General features: G+C 39.4%; 1 protein-coding gene across 1 annotated transcript in view; it reads right to left on the minus strand.

The window, feature by feature from the left end:
* Positions 1–5,316: 5,316 nt before the first annotated feature.
* Positions 5,317–17,869, minus strand: part of cpne4a (copine IVa) — a 48,298-nt gene continuing 35,745 nt past the window's right edge. Inside the window, exons 9-16 of the mRNA XM_028979832.1 lie at positions 17,003–17,089; positions 16,505–16,564; positions 15,381–15,514; positions 13,104–13,158; positions 12,511–12,562; positions 8,960–9,093; positions 7,492–7,728; positions 5,317–6,295 (exon numbers count right to left, since the gene is read on the minus strand). Coding sequence (XP_028835665.1) covers positions 6,164–6,295; positions 7,492–7,728; positions 8,960–9,093; positions 12,511–12,562; positions 13,104–13,158; positions 15,381–15,514; positions 16,505–16,564; positions 17,003–17,089 — 891 coding nt within the window. The 3' untranslated portion in view covers positions 5,317–6,163. The remainder of the gene's footprint in view (positions 6,296–7,491; positions 7,729–8,959; positions 9,094–12,510; positions 12,563–13,103; positions 13,159–15,380; positions 15,515–16,504; positions 16,565–17,002; positions 17,090–17,869) is intronic.

Below are 17,869 nucleotides of genomic sequence, written 5' to 3' on the forward strand. Positions count from 1 at the left end.
TGTGATCTTTTGGGGCAGTGGTGGCCTAGCGGTTAAGGATGCGGCCCCGTAATCAGGAGGTTGCCGGTTCGAATCCTGATCCGCCAAGGTGCCTCTGAGGTGCCACTGAGCAACGCACCGTCCCCACACACTGCTCCCCGGGCTGCCCACTGCTCACTCAGGGTGATGGGGTAAATGCAGGACAAATTTCACTGTGTGCACCGTGTGCTGTGCTGCTGTGTATCAATAGTTGTGCGTGAAGATTCAACACCTCTGTTTTACATGCCTTTTGTCTGACGGCAACGTGTGAAGTGTCAGCCGTCAGGACCGCCCACTCTCTTTGTCTTCCCCAAATGGGAGGCACCGGGGGCGTGACATAAGAAACAACAGGTTCTGATTGGTCAGTGACAACTTCCTGTAGGCCAGGGGTATCACATGTGGAAAAGGGACCTCTGAGCTTTCTTGCTCAGGGGTTTTTCCATCGGAAGCTGGAAGGCTTCTGAGTCTTTCTCTCTCCCTCTCTCTCTCTCCCCCTTTACTCTTTCTTCTCATTTTTATTTTCTCTGTAACCTTTTACATTCAATATTCACATGTAACTACAATAATTATTTACCGGTGTTAATAAATTAGAAACTGTTCATTTTTAACCTCTATTGTGCCATGCCTCTTTCTGCCAGGTAACATCAAGATGGAGTGGTTGAAGTGCTTTTGTGTGGAGGGAGAAACAGTTTTTCTACACACTGTTCTCTCTCACACCACATGTTTTTTTTTACAAATGGTGACCCCGACGTGATACCTTTGCTCGGATATTTGTAAAAAAGACCATGTGGTGTGAGAGAGAACAGAGTGGGTTCAGAAAACTCAAGAAAGCTCAGTCCCTTTTTCCACATGTGAGCAGACCTTTATACCCCTGGCCTACAGGAAGTTGTCACTGACCAATCGGAACCTGTTGTTTCTGATGTTACACCCCCATTGCCCCCCATTTGGGGAAGACAAAGAGAGTGGGCGTTCCTGGTGGCTGACACTTCATACGTTGCCGTCAGACAAAAGGCATGTAAAACAGAGGTGCCGAATCTTCACGCACAACCACCGACACAGGAACATCACATATCCCCAGGCTTTTGAGTGTCCTTGCAAAGAAAGGTGGCTATATTGGTCGCTGATTTGTTTTGTTTTTGAATGTCAGAAATGTATATTTGTGAATGTGGAGATGTTATATTGGTTTCACTGGTAAAAATAAATAATTGAAATGGGTATATATTTGTTTTTTGTTAAGTTGCCTAATAATTATGCACAGTAATAGTCACCTGCACACACAGATATCCCCCTAAAATAGCTAAAAATAAAAACAAACTAAACTACTTCCAAAAACACTCAGCTTTGATATTAATGAGTTTTTTGGGTTCATTGAGAACATGGTTGTTGTTCAATAATAAAATTATTCCTCAAAAATACAACTTGCCTAATAATTCTGCACTCCCTGTATGTATATATTGTAAATACTATTATAAATAAATATTTACATTTACAGCATTTATCAGAAGCCCTTATCCAGAGCGACTAACACTCAGTAGTTACAGGGACTGTCCCCCTGGAGCAATTTAGGGTTTAGTGTCTTGCTCAGGGACATGGTGTAAGTGGGATTTGAACCTGGGTCTTCTGGTTCACAGGCAAGTGTGTTACCTACTAGGCTACTACCAACCCTTGTCACCATTTTTACACTAATTTGCTCTCTTGGGTTTCTCACAGTACCAACAGCTCACACATCTCCAACATCCTTGTTCCCCTTTGACCCTAGACCAGGGTGTAGTTTGTAACACTAATAATAAATGAGCAGAGAAATATGTTAAGGTATTTGTTATAATGGACATTTCCAGTTTTAGAATAATATAGAAACAACATCTATTGAAGGGTCTTCTGTCTAATTGTCCGATAAAATCAAATTATGCAACCAAGAAATCAGACAAAAATCCGCCTTGTGATTCACAGGGATTACACCAATCTCTTTAATGTTCCAGAATTCCAGAGTGAATTTCAAAGCCAAGCCAAGATCAATATGTGGATAACGCCTAATCTAATTTTTGACAGCCACAGATCATAGGGGTAATTAAATAAAATGACATGCAATCAGGTGAAAAGAACATTGGTCAGTGTGGCCACAAAGGTGCCAATGAAGTCTTTCGTGGAGTATAATAATGCCTCAATTTAAAAGGAGGCTAATCCAGAGCATTCTACAAACTTAATCTTCATAAATGGGTGGAAGAAATGAGCATGAAACTGAGAAGTTCCTAGAAAGTGCATGCGACATTGTGCCACAAATCAGACAATAAATCTAAAGTCTGTTAGGTATCATGTGCTCCTGTATTCACACTTGCTATTTTGGTGCAGAAGTGTGTTCACATGCAACATGCCATGGTTATATTGCTACCCAATATTTCAGTATCTAGGCGTTGCTCTCTTTACAGCCAAAACATTTTGTGTGAAATGTTGGACCCTGGCACCCTTCAGTGCTCACCATGTGTTATACAGGGTACTACCAAAACTTACCATTTCCACATTGTGAAACAGGGACACGTGTTCATCTTTAACTTGAGCAAGTAAATAAAGCAGGGAGATATTTAGGTGGATTAGCTCCATTCTTACAGTGTGATTAATGCAGTATACATCATGAGTGGGAGAGAAAATTGATAAAGCTACATAAAGCAACAAGGGTGGAGCAGAATGCAATTTTCTCCAGACAGCCATACTGTTAAAATTATTATATAAATAATAAGAACCAGAATTCTGCACACTATAAATAAATATATGAATTCCTTTATTTATTGCGAACACTTTTTTTAAGTGCAGTAATTTTTAATACTGTGAATAACTGATAACTGGTGTGACTAACTCACTGGCTTCCTGCCACCAGACACTTTGCAATCTATTGGTTTCCAAGTTTGCATTATTGTTTGAATTTCCTTCTTGGTTTAGTTTATTTGTTACACTTGAGCTTAAATCATTATCGTCCCCATTTGTGCTTTAAGTATGAATTTTTGTCACAACACCCAATAGACACGACACCATTGCTTGTTAATGTTTTCAGCATCTGTGTTACTGGCATTTTCCTCTGCTACTTTTGATCTCCTGTTTCTGACCCCCTGTTCTCCTGGCTTAACCCCATGTCAGTTTCTGAAATGCCTTTGTCTAAACCACAACCTGTGAGTTCTTCCCAATGCACAGATCCTTGCCTTTGCCTGACTTTCCCCTGCTGTCACTGCCTTCCTGCTTGTTCCGGGCTACTCTACTCTACCTCCTGAGTCCTGCGTTGTGTTTGTCTTCCAGGGCATTGCCTCATCACACTGTCTATTCCTGAAACTCCATCCACCAAAGTGTGTCATCCTCATTATCCAGTTCTGGACTGGACATATTGTAAGTCACTTTTTAATTTCTGGTTTACACCTATCTGCATTGAGGTGGACAGGACAATCACACAGGGCAGAGGAAGTGTGACTATGCCTAAAACCTGTGCAACAAGGTTACGACCCTCAATGAGTGGGCAGAGTTGCCATAGAAACAAGGGGGATGGGGGTGTGTGGATTGGTTGGGGGGTTTTCTGCATTAAGAAAAAAAAAAGTCCTTGAGTATTTGAGTCCACACTAGTCATGAGCAGAAAACAATGTCCCCAGCTGCTTATTTCATGAAAATTTGGTTATAATCGGAGTAATTATGAGGTAAACTGTTTACATTCCTATATTTATATTCCTCTACCTCACTAATTCTTATGCATTTTTTATATCATTCTGATTTATGTTTTTAATAATCCTAAATGTACAGGTCCTTTTACACAAGTGATTTGGAAAGTTTTAGGCAATTTGCAATGTTTCTACTCTGCACATTACCAGAGGGCACTACTGTATGCAGATTTAGCAGGATGTGATGAAACAAACTACAGAAAGGAGCTAATAACTAATTACTTTTGCATCTAGATAGAGACTACATAAAGGACAACAGCAGTTTCCAGATTCCCTTACCAAACATAATTACTGTGCAATTTCAAACAGAGAATTGTCATAAAAAATGCAAAAACCTAAATAATGTTTCATATACTGCGTGTACATATTTTTTGTCATTGAAAATGTACTGGTTAGTATAGGAATTTGATTATGCTTGTTATAGATGTTCTGAAGAAGTGTTGCAAGACTAATTCAGAAGTCAAGAGAAAAGGCACTTGTGCTCTGAAGCTGAGAGTGAAGGGTGTGGGCGGGTGGTAGAGTTGGCTGATTAAAACCGTGTCAGTTTCAGGCCCCAGTTCACAGAATGGCCCATTAGCAAGCAGATCCACGAGTTTCACGATGTTTCAGTGGGCATGGGCACATGCTGTTTCTGAGGTGTCATGGTGCCATGGCGTCCTATGGAGCTGCAACCTGTTCTAATGCAATGCAATTAATATTTAAAAGGTTTAAAAAATCAACTTTGCCAGCAGTGGAGATTTTAAGGATTCAACCATCAGTGCACACTGGTGGTGAATGGAGGCTAAGAAATCAATGTTCCTCAATAATATTCCTATTTATTGTAAAGGTGTTGAATATTACTGCTACACAGAAAGACCCAAAGAAAGAAGATTTTTTGCACTTTTCTGGTTGCAGGATAGGATCCAATATTTATATAATGTGGATTATTTAAGTTTGAGGGAGAAGTGATAATATCAATAATTTCCTTTTTCCTCAGAATAAAAGACCATTGATTTGTGAAACACAGTAATGTGAAAAATTTAGGATGATATTGGAATCTATAGTTTCAATGGCACGTATCAGACATGCATCATAATATCTGCAGCTGATATTGAGCTTCTGAAATTCCATCTTAGTCTATTTCAGTTTCAGAAAGACCATCAGATCAGGTTCTCAGTGTATGTTAGTGTGCGTTTGACAGTAGACATTTTTATACTGCTACTACTAAGATCAGAAAAAAAACCATAACACAACCTATGCAATTTTAAGGTGATGATACCTAATGAAGAAAAGAAGTGGTAACATGAATTAAACATTCTAAGGCCAAATCGTTCTGTTATATAGTCTGTTTGTCTGTAGCATAACCAGCTTGATACAAACTTCAAAAACCAAAACAAAGCTACATATCCACTCCATACATGTACTGGATAATCAATTGCAAGGAAATATTTAATTTAGTGCAAGATTAGGCTTAATATTAACATGGGAGATTCCACTGTGTGGTGCACAGGGATTTGTCATTTGATTTTGCCTTTTCACAGGATCTAATAAGCCTGATCATTCTTCATTTCCTGTGACAAACACACACACACACATACACACACAAAAATGTAACATTTGCAGCCACTGTCAGCACTGTCCACAAATGAACAGTAATCAATGTTTATTTACTTGGTTAAAAACAATAATACAATGTCAGGCTTCAGAAATTATGAATAGGTAACACTTTAGAATACAGGCAATACAGAATACTTTTCTATGGAAGACTTCTGATGCCATGCATGACACACACCGCAACTATCACTGTCAATCTAAAAAGGTCACAAATAAATCTACCAATCTTTGCAGCTACATTCATCAGTGCAACATCCCTCACATTTGATATTTCAATTTATAGAATATTCATAAGTAACATTCACAATGGTTTTAACTATCAAAACATACTCTAAAGTGTTACTCTTCTGCATTGTTTCAAAATATGTTGTGCTTAACATCTAATAATATAATATCATCATTACAAACATTCAAGGAAAATTTTCCCAATTACACAAGGATAACTGTTAAACTGTTAAAAACAGGGTTGACTTTTTTTTTTTTAATTGCTATTATTATTACATGCAAATTTCAGTTCATGCATCCAGCAGGTATCTGCAAAAGGTTGTTTTATAAGGTGCAGACAAATCTAATACAGTTAACTCTTCATTCTCAATCATTGAAAATGCTTTACAATGTAAGAATATTTAGAAATTTTGCAAAATTTCAATAAACCTTTATAAAAAGAAACCGAGATGTGTTGTACACGTTACCATAGAGTCCCAGTCCACATGCCCTTTTTAAAACAGTGGAGCACAGATGCAAGCCATATGGGCCATGCATGCAACATGAAAATGAAATAGAAAAACAGTGAACTTTCAGAACTTACGATAACGTGCTAATTCATTATGAGCGATTCTTCGGACTGAGTGTGCAACCTAATGGCCAAACGTCCTGGAAGACTCAAATTCGCTTGGGCATTTGGGTTTGATTCCTTTGCTGTTGTAGTAGTCCACCACCTGGTTGGGCACTTCAGCTAAGACACTTTTCGCAAGTGCAGCAGGAGTAGCCTGTGTGGTGAAAAAAAAAATCTGAATCATAATATCATAATAACAGTAGCAAAATTAATAGATACATTCCTGATGAGAGATGTGAATGTGTAAGCAAGGCACTGCATTTCAAACTCTCTCCCCAAAAGATTAATGTAATAATTTATTACATAACAGGACAACTCTTCTAGTGATCTGGGAGTCTGTAAGCCTAGGATCAAGAGATAAACAAGCACTGAAATTAGACTGAAAAAGTTTTCTGGAACCCTTTAAAAACCATATGAATTTGATTAATTCCAAAGATTGCATCAGATAGCATAGTCGTTTAATTACTCTTTCTTCAGACGATATGTTACCAGCACATTAATAGTCTGAACAAATGATTCGGACCAGGAATGTGACTTTGCCCCCTGCGGGGGACCGTGATTGGAGGGCCACAGGACAGATGCTGTGATTGGTGTTTGTGGAGTTGTGCATTTATTCTGCAGATCTGTTGGGAGCAACCACACAGCAGACAAGGACACTGAGTTGAACAAAAGAGTGGCACAACGTCCAGCCTGGTTAAATCTGCAGCAGGAACGTTTCAGGGGCATTTCAGACAATGTCAGATTGTTCCAGAGTGCCCGACAGCAGTGGGATAAGAGAGCATGCAGCACATCCAAGCTGCACTGAAATCATGAGGACCTTGGGTGGTGTGTCCTGAACATCCATGTGTGCGTAATTTCTCTTCCATTGAGGTGCAGCAAAGACTGCGTGAAGTGTAATGGCAAGAGGACGAAATCTCAGTAAGCCCCTCAGAATATAATCAAGGATTTATGCCACAGGTTGCTAGGTCTCAGTGAAGCTAGATAATCATTAAGCATCTTCGGCAGCAATTCCTACACCATGTTGGCCCCAGGTCGAGTTGCAAATGTACGCTGCAATTTTCTGATAGACCTAAACAATTAAACACTATTTTCATTTTGAGAGTACCGTCTATTTAATGATGAACAAAGCATGCATCGCTAATTTCTGCTCATCAAATCAAAATGAGAAACACTGAAGTGTAATAATTAATGTGTTTTGTGCTCCCCCAAAGGTCAGCTTTTTTCCTTTAACAAGTAGTATGCATGCATTAATTAGCTGAAAGCAGAGATAGGTCTCACACCCTTCATCATTCATGCAAAGATGTAACAACCACATCTGCATAAACGTGACAGTGATATATAAAAACATACATGTTTGAAGTTGCGGAATGGCACAAACTGAACAATGTCCCGCAGCACAGGCTCTCCTTTAGGCGAGCGCAGGATGCCATCATCCCCATCCAGCATCTGCATGTCACTGAAGTCAGCGTTCCCCACGCCAACAATGATGACAGACATAGGCAAGTGGGAGGCATGAACGATGGCCTCTCTCGTGTCCGCCATGTCAGTGATGACCCCATCCGTGAGTATCAGCAAGATGAAGTATTGCTGCATAGAACAGTGGAAGAATTACCATCAACATGAGATCTCACTGTGACATATTTCAGAAGATGAAAGATAGTGAGTGATTATTTAGAAAAAACGATAAGACAAAGATGATGATTTGGACGTTTCACATTATTATTAGGCCTGTTTCAAATCACTGAATTTCAGAAAACTTTAACATAATGTATAAGAGATTCTTATCGTTCTCACTGAACAGACAGCTTCCAAAACATAGTGAAAACGTTATAGAGTAAAGCACACTACCATTTTAAGGGATCTAGGACAGCTAGTATAGTGCTTCAGTCAAAAGCTTCAGTCAATCGCTCCCCTCAACGAGGTTTCAAGTGAGGACAAATCATCTGTTTTCACATTCTTGAGAAGATAACATCTCTCTGTTTTGGGCCAATTTTTGTGGAATAAAAGTATTGAATGGCTCATTACTTTCACCATCAATGCCAATAAAATGTAATGAAAATTATAACATCAGAAATAGCTTGTGTGTAATGGACATTTGTGCTTATAAATATTCATTTGCATACTCCTGTTTCACAGCTAGATATATAAAATGCAACCTAATTTAAGCCAATGGCCAGACTCCAGTCAGGGGTGCTGCAAACAAGGCAATTTTTCAAACATCAAGTCAGGCAGGAAATTGCTTATTTTCTGAAAGAGCAAGAAACTACAATTTCCATTTATGTTTCCATCTGTAGTAATGAATCATTTCTTTTTTTCATTTATTTCTTTTTCATTTATTTAGTTTTGTAGAAGGATAGCTAACAGCATTTTAAACATTGATTGGATGACTGTCAAATATATACAGTACAGGCCAAAAGTCTGGACACACCTTCTCATTCAATGTGTTTTCTTTATTTTCATGACCATTTACATTGGTAGATTCTCACTGAAGTCATCAAAACTATGAATGAACACATGTGGAGTTATGTACATATTTAAAAGTGGAGACCTGGCCTCCACAGTCACCGGACCTGAACCCAATCCAGATGGTTTGGGGTGAGCTGGGGTGAGAATCTACCAACGTAAATGGTCATGAAACACATTGAATAAGATGTGTCCAAACGTTTGGCCTGTACTGTACCTTTTATGTACATTTTCTCATCTTGCATCACACAAAAAATGCCAATAAAGCAGCGGGTGAGTACAAGTATAATATTTTTTGGTCTACATTAATTCAGCATGCAATATAATTTCAGTTGCCATTCAGTCGTATATTCACCATGGCTTCCTTGGTGTGCATCTCCTCAGAAGCAGACTTGGCTACTTTTTGAATAATTGGAGCAATGTTGGTAGGCCCGTACAATTGAATTTTGGGAAGGCAGTTCTGGTAGGCTTCAACTACATCTTGGATACCTGAAAATGACAAGGAGTCATTAAGAACATTATAGCTTCTAGTCTACATAATATAAATGCAAATACATGTCAAACTGGGTGGGTTTCAAACTGACAATTCTTATTAAGATGTTCAGTTAATGTTCAGTTTCAGGTTAATTATAATCAAAACCGGTCATTGTCTTGAACACTGCCTGAATGCAATTTCAGTGGTACACAAATAGCCCATGGTGTATCATGTGTTAATTGTCCATAAAATATAAGTAATGTTATTTACTGAGCTGTGCGTCTTTGCTGGTTCACTGATCACCACTTCATGACAACAATCACACACACACACACACACACACACACACACGCACACACACACACACACACACACAGGATCTTTGAAAGCATGCTACGCTGCACAGTAGGAGAATTAAGATGCATGACATCTAGACAGAAGGTCAATAATTGTGATGGTCTTATTGGTCTTAAAGAGCAAGGGAATGAGGGGACTCCACAAATAGGTTCTTGGTTTTTGAAACAATTGCATTATTCTTACTGATTATGATTACAGATGGGATGGGCACAGTAAAGCAAATACAGTGATATTCAAGCTTCACCAAATCAAACGGCAAAGTACAGAGCTGTACAGAGCTGATCAACCAATTTATTACACTGATCAGCCATAATGCACAATATTGCATAGGTTACTCTTTTCTGTGGCTATTGGATTTAAAAGCCCTACATGTGTATATGCATGATACTGTTTTCTGTCCTTAGACTACTTTTGGTAGGACTTCACCAATGCAACCTGATGACATCTCAGGCCCTCCTTCCATAGGGCATGCCCATAGACTCAGAGGAAGGTGGACAGGAGGAAAGGGTTCACTGGGAAGAATGGCACAGGAGTTGGTAGGCAAGCACTGGCTGAGATTCTGAGTGTGGTCATGGTTCTCTGAAATGAGCCAAGGGCATGTAGCCTGGCTACATCAGAGACTGAAGAATTGAAAGCACTGGACTCTGCATTTCCTATTTACTCCAAGGACTGCTTGTTCAGCTTGGTGGCCAGGTAATAACCCAGCAATGACAGAGGGTGTATGTCGCCAATGTTCATTCATCCAAGGTAGGAAATTTCCTAGCCATGAAGCAAGTCCCACTAATACCCCGTTCCAGGATATACAGAGTCTGTTCCCTGTTAATATTGGCATGTGGAAATCCGAAAGTCAGTTCTGTCCAACTGTCATGTCATGAGTCATGGATGAAGAAGTATATGCCCGGAACATACTGACATCTATACAGACATACTGACTGGCAACCATATGAATTAATGATCAGGAAATTAAATTTTAATGTTACAAAGGTCACGATGACACCGACACTCCGCCTACCTTCCGCCACCTTGTTAATAACATAGAATAATGGAAAAAAAAAACCTTTTCTTTTACTAAACTAAACATAACAACACAGACATAACAGTTTAACAGCAGTGTTACATGAGTGATTACATGTATACATATAATATATAACTATTATTCATTCTAATAATAAAAATCATTTGGTATAAGTCTGTGTAGTAGTAATGTAGTTTACATGTTTGAATTCACATACTCTATGGAGACTTTAACAAAGACTATTGAATGTAAAATAGCAAATGAACACACATATATGTAAAACCAAGTATTATGAGAATCAGGTGCCTCTCTTTATGATAGTAGTATCATTAGAACCAGCATTTTGAGTTGGGGTTCATCCCTATTGCTTAATTATGGTATATCAAGAGTATGAAACGCTGTCATCATATTAAAGGATTCTTGTGACAGTTTTATTTGTTTTTCATTGATTTAAGGCTTCACTTTTGTACTACACTGGCAAGAAAAAGCATAAATGATTAGGTATGTCCAAACTTCTGACTGGTGATGTATGTTCATGCAAATTAAATGCACCACAATATACAGATGTTAGAATACAATGCCAGCATGAGTTTGAGGCTAATTACACAGTGTGGGACATTATGAATTATCCCATCCTGCTGTTAAAGACTGCTACACTTGTCATCGTGTAATAGAGCTTACGAGTGATTACTACATTTGTTAGTATTGAAAAACAATAGAGATTTTCAGTTGGGATTTTTCATATAACTAGCCCACTGCTATTCACTCTTATGACTTGGCATAGACAATCCCTGGGACAAAAGGTATAATATATCATCTGCTTATGAAAATTGGCTGGCATGTTGCCTGGTAAGGCCAGAAGCCATGAGCTATTCCTGGCAGAGTGTCCTGGCACAGAGCTGGCGAATGGTTCAGAGCCCAAATGGTCTGGACTCATCCTGGGCGCCACTCTGGGGTGCCTTCTGTGAAAGAGCATTGAGGATGCAACCAAAATAGCAGAGGAAATCGAGTGACATCAATACAGCCAAGAAACGATGGGGTTATATTCTTCCGCTCTACATACATTCCACCTCCCCCTGATCTCCTCCCTGACTAATTATAAGTAACATTCGGTCTGTCTTTCAAATAATTTTATAAATTACTTTTATTGTTTTTCCAAAAAAATATCAGTGCATGTAACATGCTCAAAATTATACTTGGAACTACCAGAGTAACAATGGTTAAGACACAGTTCTCTTTCAGAATGACCTGTGCTGATCACATCCAGTTTTGCTCCCCATGGGGCTCATTATGGGGTGACTGTGGCATCCATCCAGCTTCCCTCCCTCAGGTGTCTCCCACATGATGGGCTGTACATTTTGCAAAATCATTAATGTTTCATCACCCTGCTGTTACCATAGCTCTGATTTAGGTTTGCATTGATCTCTCATGTCATGAAGAGAAAATACTGTACAGAAGGGCTTGTGGGACTTTGAGCAGTGGGCAACATTTCAAATTAAGAAATGTACATATTTTCTCTTAAAACAAAAATGGCACATTTGTGACTAGCCCTTGCTAGTTGTCTATATTTAAAATGTATCCATTAATTTTAATCATACACTTTAAAATGTAATAAAGCCAGAAAAGGGTAGATTAGAGAAGATCAGTGAAGATCATGTATTTTTAATTGCCACTGGGGATGCACGTGATGCATTTCTTGGTGCCGGGGTATCCCAGCCCAAGTGAAACAGTGAAGACAGTGAAACATGCCACTAATAAACTGGTGCCAAACTTGTTGCAACAGTATTAATCGATCACTTTATGGCATTTGTAAGTGTTATCATAACACTTCCATTTTACGGTTTGAATTAGATTTAAAAGAATAGTGATTAGTTTGTTAAAAAAGCAGCTTTGCTGCTACACAGTTTATAGTGTTAGCAGTCAGTTCACAGTACAAGCTAAAGACAGCAGCCAGCGAGCCATGATCTCCTGTGCCTGAGGGAGCTCCAGCTCCGAGTTCAAAGACAATTCATCAGAGGCATATCAAAACTAAATGGCGGGGATGAGCCATAAATCATACCTGCACATTCTGGATTGTCTTCATTAAAATTCACAGCAAAATCATGAGAAACCTGGGGAAGATATTATTTGATTAGGGACCAGAACTAATAACATCAAGGGCTTAAACAAAATGTGATGCAATCAAAGACCCGGGGAGCAATTTGATCAGGTCACTAAATCCTAAAGACATTTGGCAATTGCTATTGCCAGACACTGTGAATTACCCCAATTACCCACTGGACATGTAATTGGGCTGTCTGTTGACTCTGCACAATAGGTCGAGTGGCCTCCTTGTGGTTAGGAGGTGATTGAAGGGCACAGAGACTTTATTCTATAAGCTGTTTATCGGCCAAGATTGTCCGCCTGGCAGCAACACTGTGAATCTGTCAGGTCCGTGCTGGGAGAACATTTTGTGTGCAGCAGACGAATGCAGAATAATCAGTGAAGAGAGGAGCTCTGCATTAACTCTCAGAACAGGGCGGTGGAGGCAGTTAATAGCGGTGGAGATTTGGGTGATGATTTCCGAGGCACCCCTCCTAAATACTTTGTATTCTTGTCATGAATGCATTACCATTCTGCACCGCTCAGTGCTGGCATTGCTACAGAAATTACCTTAAAATCTGGAGGTATCCGAGCGCCAAAGCCAAACGCAGGAAACATTTTGTCACTGCATTGAAATGAAAGCAAAAAATTAAAATAAAAAATGAGTTTATTAACACACAATGAGTTTATTAAACTTGTAAACAGTTATAATTAATGATCGTATATTTAGTCAGTGTTAATTGTTTACCAAAAAGCATTTCTGAAATTGCTTACTTTAGGTAATTACTATAAATTACCATAATTTAAATGCAAATTCCTCTTCTCTTTAGTTCACACGTATCAATAAAATGATAATTCAGATTCAACCGGGGTTCACAGTAACAACACATAAACTATAGACAATGTTAAGGCTATTTTGTAAAATGCTGCCTCGCTTCACCTGCCTTGCACACTACAGTCACCGTCATAAGCAGCTTCATGAGATGCTCATTAACATGAAAGAAGGAAAAACCAGTAAGTGCTCAACATTTGATCTTAATCAGGTCTGTTGGAAAACCATCTCCACTGCCACACAGCCCCTGGTTCAACACTTCACTCATTAACGTCCTTAAGACAAACAAGTGTAGAGTGTTTGCTTTGATGACAAGGACCCAACCACATTAAAATTGTTGAGTGGTGCCAAGAGTGTGAAATGCTGTTTTGATTATGTAACATATTTATAATATATTGGCCCTAATATGCAGAATGTATATAAATGAGTTAAATGCTTTTTGACTTATTTTGTTATATAGTATTGTAATAAAAGTGAAAGGAGTAGTGTGTGGGGACGGTGCTTTGCTCAGTGGCACCAGGATTATCGTATAAAAGTACAAAATACCAAAATAAAAGTTGAACAACTTTAGTAGAAGAAACAGCAGGATCCTCAGAATGGGGCATTAACTGCTTTTGACACGACGTTACGTGGGTCAGTTAGGCCTGTCAAGGCAAACGTGATGGAGAACAGAACTCACTGCATTGACAGCGCAGTCATTCTCTTCTTAAATTAGGAGGCAGAGAGTGATACCGCTGCCCTCGCTGGCAGTTTGCAGACCTCATGTCATCATCAGCGGCTACATTGCTTGATAAATCCAAGCAGATATAATGATAAGAATGTACACACACCTCATGGGATGGTAAAGCTCTGGCTTGTATAAGATTTTTTCACGTACAGCGATAAAAGGAATCACCATCCAGATCCCTGTTTTCAAAGTTTACTTTCACCTGCCTTTATTCTACTGATCGGTCTTGATGTCAGCCCTATGATGTCAGACGTGAAAAGGCTCACAGACCCGGGAATTTACACGCACAATGAAATCCTACAGAATTTCCCACTGTTGCCTGCTGCTAGCCTTATTGTGAGGATACTTTTGAAAGGTCTCGAAAACCCATAGAGCAGAGGATGAGGAGGGTTTGGTGAACACTTATTAATGGATTAAATGAAAAGGATAAAAAAAACAGCTGAAGACTGACATATTGGCAGTGCCACAGACCAGCTGAAATCTATCCGACATCACAGCAAGCTCAGCGTGAGCCTTTTCAAATGTGTTTGGCACCAGATGAGAAGACAATGGAAAGCGATAAGCGCGAAAACAGATTAGCAGCTATAGTCAGGTTGATAGCTTTGTCAAAAACAGTGCTGATGGGCATACTGTGACACGAAGACAAAATCTCCATAAAAAAAAAACTACAAAAAAGTTCGAGGCTGTTTGTAGCTGGCAGAGTGCCGTCACTTGGCCCTTTTGTTAGGAACGCCCGTGTAGCCACACTGTTCACCTGCCACATGGTGCATACTTCACGCGAGAGCTGCAGGCTTTTACAGTCCTGAGCACTATTCACCGCACTCTGTCGGCAGTGATCACACGATAAGAAACCGACATCAGAAGGCAGGCTGGGAAACGCATTTATCCAGTCCCATTTTCCCCAAATATTCATTAGAACCAAGTTCAACATAGCTGGGGCAGTGGTGGCCTAGTGGTTAAAGAAGGCGGCTCCGTAATCAGAAGGTAGCCGGTTCAAATCCCGATCTGCTAAGGTGCCACTGAGGTGCCACTGAGCAAAGCACCGTCCCCACACACTGCTCCCCGGGCGCCTGTCATGGCTGCCCACTGCTCACTCAGGGTGATGGGATAAATGCAGAGGACAAATTTCACTGTGTGCACCGTGTGCTGTGCTGCTGTGTATCACGTGACAATCACTTCACTTATTTTTCTATATTATTATTATATTATAAAGAATTTAAGGTGGCTAACATTTCACTCTGACATTGTACAAAGGCTGTGAATGGTGAGCAATACAGTGAAGGCCCACCTGTCGTAATCCTGACAAATCTCCCCCACCGCCACCAGAGCCTTAAGGTATTCATTAGGCTGGTATGGGTGAATGTAGTGCAACGAACAGCTATTCCTTGGATCTCCATTGGAAGCTGTGAAGTCAATTGCTACCTGCAAGAACAATGTGCAATTAAAGAATGCAATGCCAATTACACAAAACCTACACACCGTCTTCTCATCTCTCTCTCCTCTAACTTATGGAGACTAAGATGAGACTATTTAGAAGTAGACAATGCAAAAAAAAGTATTTTTTGGAGCAGGAGAAAGTGAAGTATGTTTTTTACTTTTTACTTTCATGACTGTTTTGCTCATTAGCTTCATGACAGGCTCATTATCATGAGTGAATGATAAGAAAGTGTCCAGCATAAACTCTCAGGGCTGTTTTAAACCGTCCCCGGCAGTCAAATGCTGCCATCACAGTAAAAAAACTTTTGCCTTGTTTGCGGTTGTTTGTTTGATTGTTTATTACATAACCTCACATGTTTTATTTCATTGTTCCATGTCTTCAGTTTTGTTCTATAATGTAAAAAATGCAAGACCAACTAATGTGTAGGTGCATCCAAACGTTTGACTGATAGTGCACATTCAGCATGGTTCAATACCAGTCATGCTGTTGGCATTTTAGTGATATTATTTACCTGGTCTATTGTCTCTAATGTGCTGAAGATTAAAACAAATTTATTTAACCAAACCCAAATTATTATTTTGGCCTGAAAAATAATTTGTAAAGGTAAACATGCTCAGCTTAAACTACTCTTAAGTAACATGGCCCTGATTTCAAATATTTTTAAGAATATATTTGAAAAAGGAACCAGATGATGTTCTAATCCAACTATCTGTGATTAAAACATGAGAAAATTCAAGTCCCCAATGTAATAATTGTAAGAGAAAGCACCTTGGCTAAGTAAAGTGTTAATTAGGTAGTTGAATCTGTGTGGAGCAATTATATTTATATTAATTAGCAGAGGCAAATCAACAAATGATTAAATCCTGAGCCCCTGAAAAGCTCTTAATGTCACCCAAAAAGCTGAAAGTGTCCTCTATAAATAACTCCATTTTTATAATCTAAAATTGCATCCATAGAGTTTGCTAAATACTTACTGTAAACTGGATCTGACAACCTCCCATGATGTAGTCCAAGAAGGAATGCATCTTAATGATCTGTAAATAAGAGTGGAAATCTTTCAAGGCCTCGTGCTTGCTCTTAAATTGCAAAAAAGCCATATTAAAACATAATTAGATGCAATCTGGTTCTTTTGGCACATATCTGGTTCATATAATTGCATTAAATGAAGAACCCTTGAGTTGCAAAAAGAATGGAAAGTGTTTGCTGAAAGTGCCTTTCTACATTTTTTTGCCCACAAATGGTTTTTATTCAAAGCGTTCATTTGCCAATGTTCAATGAACTTTTCTTTTCTTTGTTGAGTTGGAGATTGTGACCATAGCTTTTAGTGAAACCCCAGAGTACAACATTTTAAATCAATTTCAAGTATAAGAACATCTAACCAGTGAGAAGCAATGAAAAAAAAGGCAGCATGAAAGTAGCATGATGTGCCAACTCAATTTTTAGGCTGTGACTGGGAGAATAATGTTCCGTACCTTGCACTGGTTTAGAATAACAATCCCAGAGTTTTTGTAATTCTTTTTCTTGACTTTATATTTGGGGTTTATACATTCCCACTGCACCTACAGAGAGGGAGAAGAGGGGGGAAATACAGAAATCAGACTGAAAAAGAAACATATCTTCCTCCTCAAGGGAGAATAGGATCCTCACATTTTTAATGGCTTACGGCTTCATTAGAATGACTTGGCCAAGGGAGAACATCCTCCCGCCAGACAAGAATGGGCCAAGGAACTGAGCTCATCACTAAACAAAAGGGTGCAACACAACAATACTCCGTATGACAATGAGAACTGATGAGGGCGTCGTACGGCGGCTTAGGAAATAATTAGCCGGGCTCGGCTCTGATTGCCTGCTGAATTGAGATACAGTGTTTTTGTTACCTCTGGCTGGATGAGGTATTGTCCATCCCCGGGGCATTTCTGCATATTTAGGGCAGGTGCCTTCGTGCACATGAAAATTTGAGACATTCACCAAACATGGCAAAATCTACCCTTCTCAAAGGAATGTCTAAAGACAAACTTTTTTTTATCAATTGTTAATTCTCTGTGTGTGGGATTTAACAGATAAACTTTTCAACTTGGCATAACTAATGATCCTCTCTCCTTACTTTGTAAAAGTCTCCCAGTGGTATTTAGTCATAACCATTACTCCAGCTTCGTACCACCACCCCAGGAAGGCTTATGGTTTTAAGATGCATGAAAGAACCAATTAGCGCTAAGCGCACTGTTCTAATGCCGGTGATGCAGCCGCCACTCCCGCAGCTGCTTCGTTTAAATTGCAATTACTGTCAGCACTTTCGGCCTGCCGTTACAGTGGGTATGGAAATGAAGACACATCTGTCT

This window comes from Denticeps clupeoides, chromosome 5, assembly GCF_900700375.1.
Source record: "Denticeps clupeoides chromosome 5, fDenClu1.1, whole genome shotgun sequence".
Taxonomy (NCBI): Eukaryota; Metazoa; Chordata; class Actinopteri; order Clupeiformes; family Denticipitidae; genus Denticeps; species Denticeps clupeoides.